Consider the following 22,356-nt stretch of genomic DNA (forward strand, 5'->3'; position numbering starts at 1 on the left):
ATCATGGAACCGCCCGGCCATAGAACTATGGAGCCCGTTCTGTCACGAGCATTGTTTGCGGTCTGTCGTAGGGGGGCACACGCGTGTCGGTAACGATGCCACCGAAGACATCTGCCTTGACGGGGTGCCTAGTTACTATCACGATTTGAAACAGGTTTTTAGTAAGGATCGCGCCCGATCTCTGCCTCCGCACCGTCCGTACGACTGCGCCATAGACCTGCAGGTGGGCGCCCCGCTGCCGAGCTCTCGATTATATCAAGTGTCTCGACCTGAACAAGAGGCATTGAGGGACTACATTAATAGCTCGCTCGCTGCAGGTCTCATCAGACCATCACGATCACCGTTAGGTGCCGGGTTCTTCTTCGTTGAGAAGAAGGACAAGTCGTTACGGCCGTGTGTGGATTATTGGGGGCTCAATGACATTACGATCAAAAATAAATACCCCCTGCCGTTGTTAGATTCCGCTTTCGCTCCATTACAATCGGCCACAATTTTTTCAAAATTAGACTTGCGTAGTGCGTACCATCTGGTTCGCATGCGGGGAGGGGATGAGTGGAAGACGGCTTTTAAGACCCCATTAGGCCATTTCGAATACTTAGTCATGCCTTTCGGTCTGACTAATGCCCCCGCTGTGTTCCAGAGTCTGGTAAACGACGTATTGAGGGACATGCTGAACGTTTTTTGTTTCGTCTATCTTGATGATATTTTAATATTCTCCCGGTCAGTGCAGGAGCACAAACAGCACGTCAGGCTCGTTTTACAACGGTTATTAGAGAACAGGCTCTTTGTCAAGGCAGAGAAGTGTGAGTTCCACGTACAAACCATCTCCTTCCTGGGATTTATCATCGAGCAGGGTAAACTGAGAGCCGACCCCGTAAAGACCAAGGCGGTGGTGGAGTGGCCTACACCCACCAGCCGCAAGGAACTGCAACGCTTCTTGGGGTTTGCCAACTTCTACAGACGTTTTATTCGTAATTATAGCCAACAGGCTCTACCGTTAACCCGGCTGACTTCCGTTAAGCTCCCGTTTACATGGGGCTCGGACGCGGACACAGCGTTTACGAACTTGAAAAGAGCCTTCACTAACCCACCGGTACTGCAGCATCCTGATCCAGACCACCCTTTTGTAGTAGAGGTGGACGCCTCGGATTCAGGAGTGGGGGCAGTTTTGTCTCAACGTTCTCCGGTTGACCAGAAGCTGCACCCCTGCGCCTTTTTCTCTCGTCGTCTCAGTGCCGCCGAGGCGAATTACGACGTGGGAAACCGTGAACTACTAGCTGTGGTGGCAGCACTACAGGAGTGGAGACACTGGCTCGAGGGGACTAAAGAGCCCTTCACTGTGTTCACGGATCACAAGAACCTGTAATATATTCGGTCCGCGAAAAGACTGAATTCGCGACAGGCCCGGTGGGCGCTTCTGTTGACACGATTCAATTTCACCCTCACCTATTGTCCCGGATCCAAGAACACCAAGCCTGACGCCCTCTCCCGCCTCCACGATCCTGCGGAAAGGGACCCCACACCTGGAACCATCCTTCCGGACCATCGCATCCTGGGGGCGTTGAGGTGGAAGATCGAGCGGAGGGTTCAGGAGGTCCAAGATGGGGCCCAAGTCCCGGCTGATTGTCCCGCAGGGAAGCTGTTTGTACCTCCACCACTGCGCTCGGAGGTGTTGCAGTGGGGGCACGCGTCCAAGGTGGCTTGCCATCCCGGGGTGAACCGGACTTTGCACCTCATCTCCCAGCGGTTCTGGTGGCCGGAGCAACGGAAGGACGTCATGGAGTTCATCAACGCCTGCTCCACCTGCGCCTGCGGCAAGGCCTCGCATCGGCCTCCGGCTGGATTGCTCCAACCACTACCCATTCCTCCTCGACCTTGATCCCACATCTCCCTGGACTTTGTCACGGGTCTTCCCCCCTCCCGTGGGCGGTCCGTCATTCTCACCATTGTGGACCGGCCCACTTCATCCCTCTGTCCAAATTGCCGTCGGCGTTGGAGACCGCCGACCTCCTCGTCAGGCATGTCTTCCGCCTCCATGGCATCCCTCAGGACATTGTATCCGACCGGGGGCCCCAGTTCGTGTCCAAGGTGTGGAAGCGGTTCTGCCGGTCCCTGGGGGCCACGGCGAGTTTGACGTCGGGATACCACCCGCAGTCCAATGGGCAGGCGGAGCGCGCTAACCAGGATCTGGGGGCGGCCCTCCGTTGCGTGTGTCTCCACCGTCCCTCGTCCTGGGCTGACCACTTGGGTGGAGTATGCGCACAACACCCTCGTCTCTTCAGCTACTGGGCGGTCCCCTTTCATGACGGCCTACGGATACCAACCACCGCTGTTCCCGTCCCAGGAGGGTCAGGTGGAGGTTCCGTCGGTGCAGTTCCACCTCAAACGGGCTCATCGCGTGTGGAAGGAGGCCAGGGCCGCATTGTCCCACACCGCGTCCAGGAACCGGCAGATCGCGGACCGTCGGCGACGCCCGGCGCCGACCTACGTGGTGGGGCAGAAGGTGTGGCTGGCTACGAGGGACCTGCGCCTGGCCGGCACATCTGCCAAGTTGGGGCCACGGTTCACCGGACTGTTTGTGGTGGACTCTGTCGTCGGCCCCGTCACAGTCAAGCTCCGGTTGCCGGCCTCAATGAAGGTTCACCCCGTGTTCCACGTCTCGCTGATCAAGCCGGTGGCGACCAGTCCCTTGGCTCCGTCTCCCACCCCGCCTCCTCCTCCGCGGGTCGTCGACGGTGACCCCGTTTACACTGTGCGGGCCATCCTGGACTCTCGGCGCAGGGGTAAGGGGTTCCAGTATCTGGTCGACTGGGAGGGCTATGGGCCAGAGGATCGGCAATGGGTCCCCCGCTCCTGGATCCTAGATCCGTCCCTGATTCGTGACTTCCACGCTTCTCACCCGTCCAAACCGGGTGGGCCGCCGGGGGGCGTCCGTTGAGAGGGGGGGGTACTGTCATGATCCGTATTCGGCAGCAGGTGGCACGCGTTCACTTCTGCCGCCTGCACACCTGCTGCCTATTTGCCAGAGATTGCACCTGCTATATCTAGGCGCTCCGGCGGTCGACCCATTGCCGGAGTATTGCATGCAGTGCCACTGCTATTGCCTATGATTACACATATTCGACACCATTCGCGGTTGGTTATATTATCGTCGTACCACGGGAAACATTTTCTTAGCGTACATAAATCAGTACTCGTTTAACATATTTTTCCTTGCCGTTGTTTTGCAAGCGTTTTCTGTTGTCGTATTTCCTTATTTCCTGGTGCTCGTTTTTACCAGCGCTTTCTGTTGTCGTATTTCCTTATTTCCTGGTGCTCGTTTTTACCAGCGCTTTCTGTTGTCGCGTTCCTTATTTCCTGGCTATCGTTCTGAGACCAGCGTTTTCTGTTGTTTTATTAGGCGGGATTTTTGTTTATAATAAATATTATTGTTTTACAAAGTCCTTGTCGGTGTCTGCTATTTCGGGGATCCGCTTGTTTTCGTTTTCTCCGTTACGTACGAAGCAGTTCCCTTTTCCTGCTTCGTGCGTAACGTGACAGTTTTATGTTATGTGTTGTGTTTATTATTTTACTTTATGTTAACTGTTTTGTTAAGCGCTTTGTTACAGCTGCCACTGTTGTGAAAGCGCTATATAAATCAGGATGTATTGTATTGTGAAAGTGCTATATAAATATATATTTATTGTATTGTACATGATATACATAATGTGTAGATAATAGTCATTATGATTAAAAAATAATAATCTGTTCAAAAAATACAATTTGCTGCTTGTACATTTTCCTCAAGAGTGGATATAAAACACACCCCTGTTCAAATACCAATTTTTTGTGATACAAGAACTATTTTCACCGTTATTGTGACATATAAACAGTACAACTCAAGTGATTTAAAAAAAACGTTTTTTTCAAGCGGCGAACTTAATGTGGTATGAATGCGGGTCAGCACAAACATCTTTTGCTAACACTGACTGCTATTTTGAGCTGTTCGTAATTCCCTCCAACTTGGCTAAGGACCTCAGTTCCATTTTAAGAAAAACTGTCCCACAGCATGATACTACAGTACCACCCCCATACTTCATTTTAGGTTTAGAGTTGGCGTGGCAGTAAAATTAATTCACAATATCATTAGATAATGATGGCATTATTACATCAATCATGTCACATATTAGATAACTTGTTAGTGCAGATAAAAAAATATGGAAGAACATCCCATTTAATGTACTGTTGTTGTAATACCTTGTAATATATTGTGTGAATTTATAAAATTGTAATACTGAGAGAGCAATAAGGATTACCAAAACAATAAACAAAAGCCAGCCAGTAAAAAATGCAACACTTTTTGAGTAGATGTTGAATAAGAATGATACTCACCGACATATGCAGCATGACTCCGGGTAGTTGGCACAGGAAATGCCATGCATAAGTAAGTGTCCGACTAATACATAAAGAAAAAAAATGTTTTTGAAGAAATCCTGTTATTACAGAAATCATCAACAGTAAAATAACATTTTAGTTTCCTTGCTCGTTTAATTTCAATCCAGACTCCAGCGACCCAACTATTTGTACACAAGCAATTAAAGTCCAAGATCCCCAAAATAATTTTTGTTTTATTTAGGCGACAGTTTTTTTCCTGTGTGGAAGTGCGGTGCATGTAGCAAGGCAGCAAACGGCCCAGTGGCTTTAGAGTGGTCACTTGCTGGCTGTGATGTTGTGAGGTGCGAAGGAGGAGGAAACAAAAAAAAATCTTTAAGGGGGCTCGGAGCATTGTGTTGCCGCCTCACAGTGCACCACGGTCGGCACCAGAGGCCCACTAAATTTCAGTGGAGGCGAAGGAGGGGGAAAAAGTGGACTGGACCGGCGATCAGGGCTCAGGGGCTGCCTGGCTACCACAGATTCTCTGCGGCCCATGATAGCGTATGTATCACCCTGAAGGATGTAGCAGTCACGTACTTATTGGCAGCTGAAGTTTGGCGTCTGGGAACACGCCCACACAGCTCTGCAGATGGAGGCCAGGCTCTATTTGTTATTATTACAAAACCTTGTCTTTTGGCATTGCTTTTAGTCATTCAAATTTGGCAGGCTTGATAACAATTCTCTTCTCTGCAGTGTGTCAATTTTACAAGACCTATTTGTTGTCACTTAAGGGTTTCAACCAATTTGCTGCTAAACTGTTCATTACCCATGTTCTACAATTCAAGTAGAGCGTGGCGATTAGGGTTAAACAAATGTAGAAAAGTGGGGGTTTGTACAGGTAGGTTAATCAATAGAGCATCCCTACCTGAGCTGGGATGACACCAGGCATTCGAAGATCCATAGAGAAGTTGGGTGAGTTTGTGGAGATTTGTGGCCCATTTGATCTTGGCAAACAATCATTGGAATCTGATCCAGCACTTTCTTGAATCCTGAGGGACATACCAATACATGTGTTTTATTTATGGCTATTAGAGTTAGGTACATGCAGTATATAGTTGGACATTGACAAAAGTTTAGTTTTATTCACCTATTTAATGAAAAAGTATAAAATATTCAAAAACTCAAATTATGGTTATGTTATTGACACTGACAAAGTGCGACTCAGCTTTAAAAACAGAATTCTCAAGCTGAATCAAAATGTGATTTAAGACGAATTTTAAAGATGGGCAGAGAGAGGATCTACTAAATCCTCAGTACCTCTAATAGTATTTGGTTCAATGTCCTAAGATGCCAGAGGAGGAGTTCCGTGCTTCCTCTCACAAGTACCAGTCAAGAGTCGAGAAGCAGCATTTTGGACTAACTGGAGATGCTTGATGGAGGATTTGTTGACTCAAAAATAAAAGTTCATTATCGTAATCCAGCCCAGATGTGACATGAGTCACAATTTAAACTGCAGTTCAGAAAGACGAGGCTTTACCTTAGCCAGCTACCTAGGATGAAAAAAATGGATTTAAAAACACCACCAATTTACCCGCCCAATTTAAAAATCGCAGTCCAGTTGAAGACCCAAGTTCGAGACTGTTGGCTTTAGATAAAGTGTCAGGGGGCCCAGGTCTGTAGGATGGGATGTGCAAGGGCCACTGGGAGCAAACACCATAATTTATGTTTTCTTTTCATTGAAATTCAAGAAATTCAGTGCCATCTAGGTCTTGATTTCCTCGAGACAGGACAAAAGTTGCCTCAATGAGAAAGCATCTTTTTTTGCTCAGCAGGACATACATCTGACAGTCATCTGCATAGCAGTGGAATATGTTTTTCCTGTGTGTTGTTTTTGTTGTTGTATATGTCATAACTTATCATTTGTAAATATCCGATTCTGTGTGTGAAGTGTCGAATGTGCGTTTGAGGATAAGCCGACACGCGCATTTATTTATTAACTATTATTAACTAGCAACAGAAGAACGTCTTCCGGGTCAAGGCAAAACAATCTTGAGGAAAACAAAAAAAGGGTCATTTTGTTCCCGACCTTTGCTTGATAAACAAAAAACTGAAGATAAGATAAAGGCTCGTTTTCCATTTTTCAATGTCCGATTTTTAAACTAGAAACAGGAGATAGCTTGCTTCTGTTCAATGGAGACAGCAACACCGCCTCCTCATGGACGGATGTGGGATGGTCTTTCAACACATGCGAATATCAGAGACCTGTGTGTGTGGATATCTTGAAAGGGGCGTGATGTTTGTGTCAAAAATAAATGTGCGTGTTCGCTCATTCACAAATGCACCTGAAGAAATTGCAGTTGTATTTATGAATCTGAAAAAAGTGTGACAATTGCATATGTAATTGCGAATCATTTTTACCCAATTCTCTCCCCATAATGGAAGGAAATAATACCATGTTTCCTTAAGATGGAACCCAAAGGCAGCAGATACAATGAAAACAGCAAAAGCCACAGAATTGAACCCTGTGGAACACCATACAACAGTGGGGCAGTGTGGAACAACCACAGCTAACACAAAAAGTTCTCTCAGCCAAATAGGATCTAAACCACTCAAGGGCGCTACCACCAATGCCTACCTGTTGCTTCACATGAACCAACAGAGTACTTGGATCCACCGTATCTCATGCTACAGTTAAATCCAACAAAACCAGACACACCTAGTCTCCAGCCTCATTTGCCAGGAAGATGTAATTAAAAACTCATAACAGGGCTGACTCTGTTGCAGCATTTTAAAAACTGACTGAAAAATGTCTGTGACATGATTTTAATTTAGGAAAGATTTGTGTGCACCGCCAATTAATAGTAGCTTGAAAATGGGTCTAAAATTTGACAGTACATTTTGATCAGGGCAAGGGTTATGCTACAGCATACCGGTACTTAAATTGTGGGCAACAGACCAAAAAAAAAAAAGAAAGAAGCCAAGCCAAGATCAATCTCTACCAGAATGATGGCAAGAATAAACTATAGAGAAGGTATGGTACAGTACATTACCAACCCGTAGTTCAAGTGGATGGACATTTCTGGGTAGGTATGCAGTTGTCCTATGTCCATGTCCTTTTTTTGATGATGGATTGAACAGGGCTAAGTGCTATGTTCAAAGCCTAGGATAATTTTAATTAATTGAGATAATATTGCTTTAAACGTATCCACAACTTTGGTGGACTGTTTACGAATTTGGCGTTCTGTTGCACTGGGTTTAACTACGAGTTTTGAAAAAGGCTACATGTATATACAGTCATACATGGTTTTCGACCATAATCTGTCCCAGAAGGCTGTTCGAAAACCGAAACTACGCTCTTTAAAAAAAAAAAAATCTTTATTGAACACGTCTGCTCACAATGGAACGCTACACGAGGAAGCGTCACTTCCTCGTCTACCCGAGGAAGCGTCGCTTCCTCGTGTAAGGAAGGCAAGAGGAGTAAAGTGGTGCATTCAAGTGTGCCCAGTTTGGTCGAGAACCGATTTTCGGCTGTAATCCGAGGCATATAAAAACTCTAAATATTTGGTCGAAAACTGATTTGGTCGAGAACAGATATGTTCGAAAACCGAGGTTTGACTGTACTTTTGCGATCAGATCAAGCTCACCTATGACACTGAACAGGATGACTGGCCAAAGGAATGCAAAGACTGTTTGGCAGACAGATGAGATTTGGCATCATCAAAAAATGAAAAACTAAAAAAAAAACAACTCAAAACCTCTTTAAAATCGAGTAACGCCTACATTGACACAAATTTATATACCGGTATGAGCGAAAAATAAAATAAAATATATGACAAACAAAAACATACTACCGGTAGTACAACAAAATATATCCTTACAAAATTGAAAAAAATAAATAAAAACAGGATTTTCCTACCTTTTGGACCTGTAAAGTGGATTGAATGCATCCTGGCCATAACTGTGACAAATGAATGCGAGCAGAATCATATATAAACTCGGGTGGCCCATCGTGCTTGTGGTCCTAACACCTGCAAAAATGAAACAGCATTTGTAAGCCATGAGCTGTGGAAAAGACTGAAAATAAAACTGAAAATAGAGCGATTCTGTCACAACTACTTACCTTACTCTCTTGCTTGAACAGTCAGGAGATGAAGGAAGTGCATCTAAAGGAGGAGGCACTCTCTTGGCATGTTGAGCTACTGGTTGGGGCTCCACCAACTAGGCAAGAAGATGTATTTAGTCTCCATTATTCCACATCACACAGTCAAGGCAAGGTCACTCTTATAAATGACAGGTATTGCACATAAAGATAGGAAAGTTTATGAAACACTTCCGATAAGATATGCAATTTTTATTTTAAGACTGATGCAAATGATTCAAAAGATGGTAAAGTACTTTTTTTTTTTATTAAACATTTTCTCCCTGCATAAGCGCAAATATATGCACCTCTCCTGCCCAGCAATATGGGGGCTCCTACATTGTATTTATACAGTATATGAATTAAAATGGTATGCACATTATAATAAACACTTTTGCCAATGGTTGCTTCTGTGAGGAATCGCTGCACTTCTAAATTAAACCAGACTGCTTCCTGGGCATAACTCCAAAACAGAACAACAGACTTAACACATTTAACAATGGAATGAAAGAAGCTTGTAAATGACTTAGTTATTTGGACTGACCTACTCACAGTGTTGTCATATAAGGGAAACACTTGTTGTCAGTTCAATGGTCAGGTTGCAGCATGACTGCAAACACAACATTCAGCCGTTCAGTAAGCACGCCAAGTTCAAACCTCTCTTCGAAACAGCAGTCCTTTACATGGCATGTGTGATTTTTTTTGGCCCATAAAAAATTAAGCGTCAACACACGTTTCATAAATTACTCCCTGAATTACACCACACCCTTTGAAGCCTTGCCGCAAACCATGTGTGCTGAAATATGTGCCACCAGAAATTGAATTTGAATCAGTTATATTTGGTTTTGAATCGCTCAACTTGAATTATTGCATTCAAAAACTGAATTGTAATCATCCACCTATTATCCAAACCGCTCATCCTCATGAGGGTCACGCGCATGCTGAAGCAGGGTACGACATGAACTGGTTGCCATTCAGTCACAGTCCACAAGCAACTAGCCACACTCAGAACCACACCTCGGGATAAGTATTCCATGAATCTACCCAGCATGATTTTGGAATTGCGGAACAAAGAATTTGAACAACAAGAATAGAATTTTTACAGCGTCATTTGAATCAGTGCATTGAAAAACGAAATTTGAGCTGTAAAATTTCAATCGACAGTACTAATTTGAAACTGAAGTCCCAACAGACTTGAAATTGAATTTCAGTTTTTTTCTGAAACTTTATTTGATCTTCACTGAAAATTTCAAATCTGTATATTTTCACATTCAGTTTGCTCACTACAAATTCAATTCGCTTGATAAAAATCTGGGTACGTTAGTAAGAGCAATCGATCGCAGATGCACAGATCTAGGGCTGAAACGGATAATTTGAGTACCTCGTTTCAAAAATAAATGCTCAACGCTTGAGGGATTTTTTGGGGGGGGGGGGTTTTGCATTGACTACCGGTACCTGCTTATTTATGTGAACACCTTCAGGAAGAAATCAAGTTAACTGCAGCAACAATTGTTCATGCTATACTGTACATGACAGTAACAAAACAAAATAAATGTGTGTGTGTGTGTATTCTCTCTCTCTCTCTCTCTCTCTATATATATATATATATATATATATATATATATATATATATATATATATATATATATATATAAAAAGAGAGAGAGAAATGCACACACATCTATGTATCTCTTGCTTAGTGTGTTGCTACGACCAAAATGTACATGTTTATTTGCTAACTCAATTTGGGTGGTACAGTTTTGGAACTTTTTCCACGATGGTATTTCAGGCCGATATCTTACACATTTAACTGCTTTCATTGATTGAGAAGTTAGCTTTACAGAGATGATGATGCTATGCATTTAACAACATGTAAATTACCCTTGTTACAGTGTTTTGGAATCACAGTCCACCATGATATTTGAAAGTACCCATACAAAATCTAGAACTGCATTAGTTTCTCTCATCTGTGGTGCCTTCTCAAGGTTTCTCATTTTTCCAAAGAGGTTTGGGGATTTTTTTTTGTTTCGTTTTCCTTGCCCTCCTAGGGGTTAAGACCAAGTGATGTATTTAATACTTGTCAATGGTCAGCACCCGAAGCACCTTTAAGAGGTATTGTAATTCAGAGCAAAATAAATTTGACTTGAATATTTGGTCACTGGCCCACTACAACTGATTATGGTACTTGATGATCCCAGCAATTGTAACAAAAGTTATCTATCCATGTACGTACCATTGTATACGACATTTTGAAGCAAATCCAGATGATGTCAATGTGATATCAAAAATCGGCGATGTACAGAATTCTGTGACTCACTGTGTGACTCATCCCTAACAACGGTCAGGTGGAAGTAAGGGGGAGGAGGCGACTGAACCGCGCAGTTGTGTTCATGACATCACAGCCAAATGAGAGAAGGAGGGAGGAAACTATGGAAACAGGGCTGAGTCCAATCATGGAACACAGCACGTAGCCCACGAGTAAACACAATAACATCCACAAATCTATCGATCACGCAATTTACATCCAAACTATCACCTGTGCATCTCGATAGAGATGGAATGTGTTTTAATTTCCTGCTCTAAGTAATCCATAGCCGATCAAACGCAGCTAACCTGAAGAGGTTGCAAATTAAACAACAAATTACATTGAACGAGACACATTCAATACGACACGCTTTGTTTGGTTTGATTTCATCTTGTTTATCAAGAGTGACTTATCGATTGTGAGTGCCCTTTCTGAGATATCACACCTCAAACAGGAAGCTACAGTATGTTTCAAAATAGCCATCTTAAACTCTTGCAACATGGCTGCTAATAAACGCGTTGCATCCCTTCGCCTGAAAATGCAATCTGACAGAAGGAATGCCATCTCGAATTCGATTATGAATCCATGAATCCGATCATAAAAGCCATGTAGGTGTAACTAGTTATGACATTACATTAGACAGAAATAGCTTTTCACAGTTTAAAAATGCCATAGCAGCCAATTAACTTACACCGAGATACATCAATTGTTGGCTACATAATAATAATTCTATGCTTGGACAGACAACTTTACTAAGGTTTTGTAATTACGAATACTTGGTTACCTGAACGCCGCAGATATTCTCCCGTCAACTGTATTATGACGGTACTGTAACTTCAGTCATGCCCATCGGATTTATCTTGTCAGTCACATACACGAATCTGTCCGGTTTCCTATATTTTCAAAATAAAAGCAATGAATATAAGCGGACGCTCTGTTTTTCTGAGTATTTGTTTCAATTCCAGTTACAAATTTTTATGGACGTATTCATATTCCTAACTCGGGAGCTGCATAAAATATGCCACCGTAAGGATTTTCTGTTTAGTGCTCAACAGAGTTCTCCCACCTTGTCGATTTCACGTCTTGAACGCTTAATTTATTCATTCGTGTATAGGTTAGATAAAAACTAAAGTTATTAAAATATAACATTCCTATTAAAAAATCTATTAATAAAAATAACCATCATATTAAATCCTGACGAAAGGCAAAGCCAGGGCTCGTCTTTTTTTATTTTGGAAGATTTTTACAGGAAGTGATGATTTGTTTCCGTTTTTTTCTCAATGTAATGCAGCTCTCTTATAACCCTGTGGTATTACTACCATGCGATGTAACTATGTAACTAGTCGTTTTATGTGATTGTGCTTACTACCATGTGACCCAGCGGGATTGTAGGTAAGTTTAATGTGTGGACTCACGTCGGCTAGCTATCCAAAACGGCGCTTTCCTATTTTTAAGGAACTCAGTCTCAAGTCAGCTCATTGGGTTTGCTTGTTCGAGTAGAGTCCTTTGGTTCTGTTGCTGAAAGCCGAAGTGACGATCTTAATATATATACATCACATACAGATCCCCACTATGCTGTATTTCAATGTGACTGTGTAAGTTATACTTGTTTTCCAATTTTCTCCCTCTTTGTTGTCAAATAAAAAGGAGGCTCTGAAACGTAAAAATCTGTGACATCATGTCAACAATCAATAAAGTGTAATAATGAAGAAAAAATGTTGATACAAATTGATGCAATTCAAAAGCAGTTGTAACAATTGACATTTCGCAAAGTTGTTAATGACTGTTATTGTTGTTTTGTTCAACAAGGATATATCCTCCTCAGTCTCACCCTATTAATTTGTAACAACTGTAGTGGACATTCCATTTTGGTATATACTGTATGTCTTGGCTCATTAAAGCTGCCCTACTAAGTCGTGGTGTGCTCAGTTGAGGACATATTGGCCTTTCCAATTATACCTCATGTGTTTGGGTGGGATCAAAACAAATTGCTTTCTTGCGGAGATAAAATGAAGACTGCAGCAACAAAAAAAAAAGATACATATTTTTGAGATATTGCTTTTGTTTTTGTCCTTAAATGAGTCGCTGATGGTGTAGTTGTACACTTGCCTGACTTGTGTGCGGGCAGCATGGGATCGATTCCCAATCAGTGACAGTGTTAATGTGGGAACGAATGGTTGTGCGTGACTGGCGACCAGTTCAGGGTGTACTCTGCCTTTTGCCCAAAGTCAACTGGGACAGGCTCCAGCACCCTCCTGTGACCTGTTCAGAATAAATTGTGTTGAAAATGGATGGATGGATGCTTTTTTATCACTGCTAATCACTACGATAGGCATGCTGTAAATCCTTCAGTAAAAATAATTTTAGAAAATTCGATCTTGTAAATTGTTGATTTAGCTCCACAGGGGCAGGAAATTACAAAAAATAAATAAAAATTAAACTGAAATATACATCTTTTCCTCAGGTCTCAGAAGGATATGAAACACATGTTCTTAAAGGATACTTTCATGAAAAATGAAACCTCCTAAAACACCGCCTTATTTATCAAATTTGTGTCATAATTATGCAACCCATGCATGTACCCCTCAACTGAAGATGCCACGTGGATGCAGATTTTTTTTTTATGATGCTGCAGGTTTACTGATGTTTGAATTACCTCCAGCATGTTATTATTTCTTTGTTTCCTTGGTTGGTTGCAGTGCAACATGAGTCGTCGAAGCAGTACTTCATTCTACCAGAGCACTCCAGTGGTGGCGATCTGCCTTGCAGCTTTACTCCTCAGCAACATCTTCATTTACCTGTATTTGGACTCTTTGTACCAGTCAGATGGACAACCAGTCATCGCCCATACCGGTTGTATGGCTCAACACTTTAAAATGCCGACAATGAAGAACTGCACCCCTTGGCTTCAATGTCCTCTTCTAGAAGCGGAAGTTCGCAAACTGAAGCTCATCGGCCAGGGCGCAGTGAAGAAGGTACTGTTGTTGAAACAACATGTCTCTTTTATTATGTGAACTAACTTTCCCTTTAACTAAGCAACTTAATTCACTTATTTCTCTATCCTCTACCAATGTTATGTAATTTATATTAAACCCAAATGTTGTGATCTATCAAAATCTACCACAAGGGTGTAAACTGTATAGACACTTCAAGAGTGCAGATTATTCCTACGATTCATGTGTCGTCTGAACCTTTTTTTTTGTAATGCCATGAGTACCCCCTTACTCAATATGTATTAATGATTCTCTACATTTTTTGAAATCAGAGATGCAAGTATACTTTTCTAGATTATTTTTTTATTTTTTGACAGATTTTTTTGTTTGTTTGTTTGTTTTTAATTCACTGAACCCATGAAACAATCCACATGCACAGAAGCCCAAAATGGATTTAAATAACCATAAGCACCAACACTGGGCAGCGACAGCACAAAAGTACATTATAATTCAATAACAATTCCTCTTTGCTCCCATGTGCTGAAATGAAGAGATATTTTGTTAATTTCAAAATTAGGAATATGGCAGATTGGATAGCACATATAGGGTTCTAACTGTGATTCTGTGGCTTCTAGAGTTTTCCAGCAGGCAAACAAAGTGGACTCTTTATTCATGAAACAAGTGCTGCTGATTTTTGGGAAAGTAAAATCTTTGGTACATCTATCTGTTCTCTGAACTCAAAACTGTCAACCGGACCGAACACTTTTGAGATGAAATAAAGCAGAGAGCCAAGCCTTCTCATTCAACAAATGTGTGTGGCCTTACAAATTCGCTTCTGGAAGAATGGTCAAAAATTCCCATGAACACACTCCTAAACTTTGTTGAAAGAGTAATTAAAGGGGATTTAATTAAAATTCATATGCAAATCAATCTAAAAGAGCGAATACTTTTGGCAATATAGTGTACATTAAAATCAGACACGATGAACAGACAAATATTAAGATATCATTTATTTGTCCCAGACAAATATTCATATGTTGGCGAAATACAGATAATTACAGACCAAAGGTTGGCATGATCAGCTATTAAGCGAATGCAACCTCTGTTACATGAACATAACATCATGGAGGTCTCACAGTCAGGTACCCAAGATGATGCATACCTGTCAACTCATACGGTTTAGCCATAGTTCATACGGATTTTGTGGTGAATCTTACGTATATGGCCGTATCGCACAAATCATACGGATTCTGAAAATTTCCGTGTTTTTTTTTTTCTTCCCCTAACAGGTAGTTCCGTTTGCTTTTGCCCAGAATGGTGCTAGTCTACTCGAATGCTTTCATTTCCGGTAACTTTCCAAAAAGTAACGCAGGAATACAACTCTGAACACAGTAATGCTACTAAGTAGAATGATGATTAGACATTAACCAGACATTGTATTATGGAGATCTACAATAAATATAATTGAAAATTGTGTGTTTTTTTTCTGCCGTTATTTTGACATATAAAATGCTTTGGTATGTAATAAGGATTTTTTGCTCTTTATAAGGATTTTTTGGGAAGTTTATACAGGTTGGCGCTCCGAAAAGTTGACAGGTATGATGATGCATAGCACATAGTTATCCCTGATGTAAGTTTTAATTGACATCCTCCTGGCTAATGATGTTGGAGACTATTTGTCTTGTTTTGTTGGCTCTAACTGCAGCATTCATTACAGTGGTCCACAGCATTTTGTTGGCTCATTTGCAGCACCAGGTGTGAATTGGTGGTAGCATACTATTATGGTTTAAATTTGGCTGACATAACTTTTTGTGTTAGGCTTAGTTGCTCAGAGTCCCAGACCATTCGACAACATTGTCGTATGGTGTTCCACAGGGTTCAATTCGTGGGCCGTTGTTGTTTTCATTGTATCTGCTGCCAAATGGGCTCGATCTTAAGAAAATATTTCCTTACACTGCTACAGTATGTGGATGAATGTCAGATCTATGTCCTGGTGAGGAAAAATTACGTTTTCTCATTGAGGCCACTTTTGTCCTGTCTGGAGGAAATCAAGGCCTTGATGACACTAAATTTCTTGAGTTTCAATGAGAAAAAAAACCCTGATGATTTTTGGTCCCAGTGGTCCTTTTACATCCCATCCTGCTGACTTGGGCCCCCTGGCGCCTTTATCTAAAGCCAACAATCTTGAACTTAGGTGTTAAACCGGACAGTGATTTTAAATTGGACTGGCAAATTTGTGCTGTTGTTAAATAGACAGCTGGCTAACGCAAAGCCTCTCCTTTCACAATAGCACTTCGAAACAGACGCAACAGGGGGTACCAAGGAATAAAAGGAGGCTCAGAGGGGATCGAGCCTTTCCCGTGCTGGTGCCTCACTTTGGAATGACCTGCCGCTAATCGCGATCGACTGGTCGCCCGCAAACTGGTCCTAACTCATGAGGAGTATAAGATAACCTTTATTTGTCTCACAATGGAGAAATTCCCAATTTATAAGGGGAAATGAAAAAAATTAAAATAAATGTGTGTGTCCATGTGCATGTTATTATTATGATATACTTTTGTGTTAGTGCACACTGACAAGGAATGTGTCTCTAGTAGTACAGGCTACACAAGTATCATCAATAAGAAGCAACTATGATAAACAAGGACATGACATAAGTATGGAAAGACATTCCGTAATGTAAGGGTACCGTTGTGCAGTAGTACCACCCAATGACAGCTGTGAGACAACGTGCAAAGTGTCAAGCAGAGCTAAAGTGATCAGTGGTAGAATCCAATACTATAACAAGTTGTGCAGTTGGTGCAGGTAACCACCGCACCATTTTAAAGTGACCAGTTGCAGTATTTGTAGAGCAACTTTAAGTGTGCAATTGTACAGAAGTCCTTGAGCGCTTTAAAGTGTCTGGTGCTGTGGAATATATCTCAGTGACAATGGTTCAAGTCAGTACAGAGCTGGAGCTACAATGATTATTGCGGTAATGCTGTTCCACAGAGGGGCCGCTGGGTTATTGTTTCGGGAGTTAATGGCTCGAGGGAAGAAGCTGTTTGAATGTCTGGTGGATTTGGTGCACATGGATCTGTAGCGCCTGCCTGTGGGGAGTAGCTGGAAAAGGTGGTGGGCAGGGTGTGGGGGGTCCAGTAGGATTTTCCGTGCCCTTGTCTTGGTTCTTGGGGTGTGCAAGTCCTCAAGACTGGATAGGGCTGTGCCAATGATTTTCTTCCGCCGTCCAAACTGTCCGTTGCAGTTGGATTTTGTCCTTTTTTGTGGTGGCCCCAAACCAAACCGTGATGGGATAACACAGGATTGATTCGATGACTGCTGTGTTCAACTGTCTTAGCATCTCCTGTGGCAGGCTATGCTTCCTCAGCAGCCTCAGGAAGTACATCCTCTGCTGGGCCTTTTTCAGGATGGAGTTGGTGTTGACCTACGACTTCATGTCTTGGGGGACTATGATTCCCAGAAACGACGGTTGACACAGGGCAGTTGAATGGTGTGAGGGGCAGCTGTGGTGAAGGATGTTTCCTGATGTATCCTTTCAGTTTCGATGCATCATCAAAAATAAAATTGAAAAAGCAGTGCGGAATCGCGGTGGTTGATTGCTCTAAAAGTAGATCTTTGTTTAAAAAAGGTTGGGCACCCATGCACTAAACGTTCGGCAAGTCCCCTCTGCTCATCTTTAAAACTCATCTTAAGCCACATATATTCTTTGGCTTTTGACTCAGGATGAGACTTGGTATTGTTTTAGCCTTTGTTGGTGTTTTAATGTTATTCATTTATTGCTTTGTCTTTGATGTTGCATGACTAATTTTTGCTCCTATACAGCACTTTGTATGCAGTGGTTGAGTTGAGTTACCAACTCACGTGCATGTAGTCCTAAACTCTTATACTTCTGTGTCTTCCCTCAGGTCTACTTGGCAGAATGGAAAGGACAAAAGGTGGCTGTGTCCAAACTGTCATCTCTGGATTACTCTCATGATTTTCTCCACGGATTGTCAATGTTACAGGCACTGCAGGGTCCCCTGGTGGTACAGTTGGTAGGGTTTTGCCTTGAAGACCATACCTTGGTCACAGAGTATCATCCACTGGGCTCACTTCTCAATTTGAATGCAGTTCTGGGACAGGAGCAGCAAAAACATCGCAACACTTTGCATACGCGGCTGTTGTTGGCAATAGACTACGTCTCTATCCTCCATTACCTCCACAACAGCCCCGCTGGTCGGAGGGTGATGTGCGATTCCAACACCCTGGAGAAAACTCTCTCCCAGTTTCTGCTCACAAATGACTTTCACATGGTGGTGAATGACTTGGATGCATTGCCCGAGGTGAACTTATCCAGGGGCTTGCTGGTGAAATGCGGCCACCGGGAGCTCAGCGGTGACTTTGTGGCGCCGGAGCAGCTGTGGCCATTCAATAACATAGGGAAGCCTTTTTCTGACGATCTTATGCATGAGTATGATGAACGGACAGATATCTGGAAGATCCCAGATGTGGTACGGTTCCTGATAGGAACTGTGGCTGGAGGAGATTTGATCCACTTCCATCTTTTTCAAATTCATAAGGAGTGTAAGGCAGAAGACCCTAAACTCCGCCCATCAGCCCTAGACGTGTTGATGGTTTACAAGGCAGTTTACGGGAACATGGCCCAAGACAACGCTGGATTCAGAGAAATGCTTTGATGTCTCATTTTAAAAGGAGGCCTACACGAATTAACAACCTATCATGCAATATAGACTTAACGGTTACACTATTAAGTCCATTGTACAGGGTCAGGCAAAATGATCTGACACATTTGTAGGTTAAATAAAAGGCAAAAAGAAAAATAAAAGTGTTTTTATTTTCGAAAAGTACATGTAATGCCATTTTGCTTTGTTTCTTTATAATGCCATTGTTTTTTATCTTTTTCAGTTGCTGCCATGAATTGGACTGGTGAGCATCGCGCTTTCGTTGTGGAAACGGTTATCAAAACAAACGAATCTGTAACTGCAACACAACTAGCGTTCCGTTTGCACTAAAATCTTGATAGACATAATCCCGTACCAGCTTGGGTTGCCAACTTCAGAGCTACTGGATCTGCATTGAAACGAAAATCAACCGGCCGACCTCGCACCGCCAGAACTCAACTTAATTTTCAAAAATGACGAAACAGAATGGCATTATATGGGGGCAGGCAAAATGATCTGACACATTTGTAGGTTAAATAAAAGGCAAATAGAGCAAAGAAACAAAAAAGTGTTTTTATTTTTGAAAAGATCATTACAGTACTTTATTTGCCTTTTAAACTGGACAGTGATTTCAAACTCGATCGGCAAATTGGTGCCGTTGTTAAATCCAGCTTCTTTCACCTTAGACAGCTGGCCAAAATAAAACCTCTCCTCTCACATGAACACTTTGAGACAGTAATTCATGCCTTTGTCACATCCCGGCTCGATTACTGCAATGCCCTTTACTTTGGAGTCAGCCAGTCCTCCATTAAGCGCCTTCAGCTGGTCCAGAATGCCGCTGCTCGCCTCTTGACTGGTACTCGTAAGAGGGAGCACATAACTCCTACTCTGGCATCCCTTCACTGGCTCCCCATACATTTTAGAGTTATTTTCAAGATCCTCTTATTTGTTTTCAAATCTCTGAATAATCTCGCGCCACCTTACCTCTCTGAGCTCATCCGCCCCTACACACCTGCCCGGCGCCTCAGGTCTGTGGACCAGACCTTATTAGAAGTACCAAGAACTTTGTTCTTGGTTTTACTGTTTGGTGCTTTCTACCGTCTTTATTACCGATTTGTCTTACTGTTTATTGTGCATGTTAAATTGCTCCATGTACAGCACTTTGTATGCAGCGATGGCTGTTTGAAAGTGCTCTATAAATACTGTTGACTTGACTTGACTTGACTTTTATTTAACCCCTTAAACCGAGGGCAACTTTGCCAAAAACGCCTGTGGAAGGTACACCCAAAGTCAATTTTTAGCTATTCTTGAACCATTTGGAGTATCAGCATAGTTTTGGTCACTTTTTGAAATATTCAAAATGTCACATTATGAATATTTCTCCCATACAGTAAGAATCTGTGTAAGTGCTCCTGTCACTGAAGTATGGATGTTTGAAAACAGAAGAAAAAGGCGAATCTTATGTTCATCTAATTTCTTTTCACAATACCTGCCTTGAAAATGGATTAACTAAACACTACAAGATCAAAGCTGAAGTCTCCCCAAGCTTCGGTTCAAATTTGACAATTGTAACATGTAGGGTACCATTCAAATCTCCAGAAACTCAGCTTTTAAAAGATGTATAACATGTTCACACATGACAACGTGCATCAGCGATTTGTTTTGACGGATGACGGAGGGCCCTTGACGGGGCCCTTCTAACTTTAAGGGGTTTTAACCTACAAATGTGTCAGATCATTTTGCCTAACCCTGTATTTGTTTTTTATTTGGTTGGATATTTTTTAGGGCAGCCCGGCGGCGCATGCACTTCACAGTGCAGAGGTCCGGGGTTCGAATTCTTCCTGTATGGAGTTGACATCTTCTCCCGTATTCCTTTTTTGTTTACATCTTCTCCCGTGTTCCTTTTTTGTTTCTCTCTCTCTCTCTCTCTCTCAAGAGAGAGATCCATCCATCCATTTTCTGATCCGATTTATCCTCACAAGGGTCGTGGGGCATGCTGGAGCCTATCCCAGCTGTCTTCGGGCAATAGGCGGGGGGCACACAGAGACGAACAATCATCCGCGCTCACACACACACCTCGGGACAATTTCGAGTGTTCAATCAGCCTTCCATTCGGGTTTTTGGAATGTGGGAGGAAACTGTTGTACCCGGAGAAAAGTCACGCAGGCACGGAGAGAAAATGCAAACTCCACACAGGAAATCCGGAGCTGGGAACCCATAACCAGAAAATTAGTAAAAGAAACTTGGTAAACTCTTGGCAACACACTACTGTACCACTCTCCCTCTACTTGGCTTTAATGTTTCTTCTCGATATTAAGATACAACTATATCTATAAAAATGTGCTGGCATTCCCAAATTAGTTTCTAATTGAAAGCTATCCGGTATCAGGGAGCTGAGTAACGGTCCCCGGCCATATATGTAACGTATCTAATCTCACCAGGAGACGTGTGCAGACATCCACACAAATTTTATGCATCTCACATGCACTTTTTGAGTCAAAGGTAGTTGTCTGTGTAATTTTGAATATGCAGAGCCTATTGCATAAATTCATCATTGTGTTGAGTATATGAGAAAAGTCACACTTGCAGTTAAGTCTTCCCTGGGCACAAACCTGTACTGACAAAAAATAATAATCCAAGATAATTTCCAAAAGATAACAAGTGACGAATGTCAAAATCATTCAGTTGAACTCATATACACTGTATATGTTTTATTAAATTGTGATACACTCTGCTGCCCAGACTGGGATCAATACATGGCCCAAAGGGCCTGCTCCGTTCTTTAGTTTGGGCCGCTGATTACTTACATCATGAAGAGTGCTGTAACTTTTTGGATGAATTTGGGTGGGGGGGGGGGGGGGGGGTATATAAAATGTACACACGATAAAATACTGTATATTAAAAAAATACATGGCAAGACACAAAGAAAAGGAAAAGAACACACAAGGGGAGCTCATCCATGCTGACAAGAATGCCAGTCACTAAACTTCCCAGTGTGGAGGCCCCTCATGAGGAAACACTGATGCTAAAAAAAAACAACAAAAAGACTGAAATTAAAAGAATTAAAATAATATATAAACAAGTTTATAGAAATAAGTTATTCAAAAGCTAAACTAAAAAGATGTGCCTTTATTAAAATACAGTGCATTTACAATGCTGTTCTTACTCTGGAACTGAAACTGATCCATCCACTGAGTACCCCTTCTAAAAATATTTTCATGACAAAATGACAAATTGTCAACATGTGGCCAAACAAAGACTGTGCCAACAACCGATAACATAATTTTACATTTAGCATTTTAAAATTATATCATTAGATCTCTATGACAAAAATATGCATTAAAAACCCCTCTACAAATTACCTGGCCTATGTGGCCATTTTGGAAAAATCAAATGGGGCCCTTGAAGGAGTATTGTAAAGTTGCTAGCAAGATTCAAATGAAGCCTCGCTTCACTGCCACCCCTGTGTCTCTGCTCAAAGAAATGCCCCAACTTCAAAACTATAAAGGTAAAGGTTATCTTTTGTTTTTATTCACTGTAAACCACTTAGCACAAACGTTTGCTGCCAATCTACCTAATATTTTAAATCTCGTTTTGCAGCGTTTCCAATGTGATAGTCAAATCTTTTGTGACATTTTTGTTTGGTAGTGTGCTTTGAGATTTTTGTTAAGGAAAACGTGCATTCGCTCAATAAAAGGTCAGGAAACATTGTCTCTGACCTCCGTTTGGTAATGTGCCTTATTTAGTGCCATCCTATAAAATGAGTATTCTGTTTGGAAAATGTGCAATTGCATATTGGTGAGTGTTTAATACTTGATTATTTTTATTTACAATGTGTAACTGATTTACTTTTGGACATGCAGTTTGTCTAATCAAAATCCTGAGTATAACAGTATTGGGGGGAGGGTTCAATTAATCGTACAAAACTAAAAGTGTAAAGTGTCCTTGAGTGTTTTGAAAGGCGCT

At 42.1% G+C, this 22,356-nt stretch overlaps 2 protein-coding genes across 5 annotated transcripts in view; one reads left to right on the plus strand and one right to left on the minus strand.

Annotated features, from left to right (window-relative positions):
• pam (peptidylglycine alpha-amidating monooxygenase) overlaps positions 1 to 11,667 on the minus strand; it is a 51,318-nt gene extending 39,651 nt beyond the window's left edge. For 2 of the 4 annotated variants that reach the window (XM_086134258.1, XM_086134255.1), the window contains exons 1-6: positions 11,581 to 11,667; positions 9,036 to 9,101; positions 8,474 to 8,571; positions 8,270 to 8,381; positions 5,279 to 5,402; positions 4,372 to 4,435 (exon numbers count right to left, since the gene is read on the minus strand). In XM_086134258.1, the coding sequence (XP_085990384.1) occupies positions 4,372 to 4,435; positions 5,279 to 5,402; positions 8,270 to 8,361 (280 nt within the window). In that variant the 5' untranslated portion in view covers positions 8,362 to 8,381; positions 8,474 to 8,571; positions 9,036 to 9,101; positions 11,581 to 11,667. The remainder of the gene's footprint in view (positions 1 to 4,371; positions 4,436 to 5,278; positions 5,403 to 8,269; positions 8,382 to 8,473; positions 8,572 to 9,035; positions 9,102 to 11,580) is intronic. The other 2 variants (XM_086134256.1, XM_086134257.1) reach the window with 2 other exon arrangements.
• A 397-nt stretch (positions 11,668 to 12,064) lies between these two features.
• On the plus strand, positions 12,065 to 21,212 carry pomk (protein O-mannose kinase). Its single transcript, XM_086135576.1, has 3 exons — positions 12,065 to 12,188; positions 13,496 to 13,771; positions 17,635 to 21,212. Exons 2-3 carry the CDS (start codon positions 13,502 to 13,504, stop codon positions 18,403 to 18,405), a joined length of 1,041 nt encoding a protein of 346 aa, XP_085991702.1. The 5' UTR covers positions 12,065 to 12,188; positions 13,496 to 13,501; the 3' UTR covers positions 18,406 to 21,212.
• Positions 21,213 to 22,356: the final 1,144 nt, after the last annotated feature.

The sequence above is a fragment of the Hippocampus guttulatus genome, chromosome 17 (assembly GCF_054856545.1).
Source record: "Hippocampus guttulatus isolate MCC_2025c chromosome 17, RoL_Hgut_1.0, whole genome shotgun sequence".
Classification (NCBI taxonomy): Eukaryota; Metazoa; Chordata; class Actinopteri; order Syngnathiformes; family Syngnathidae; genus Hippocampus; species Hippocampus guttulatus.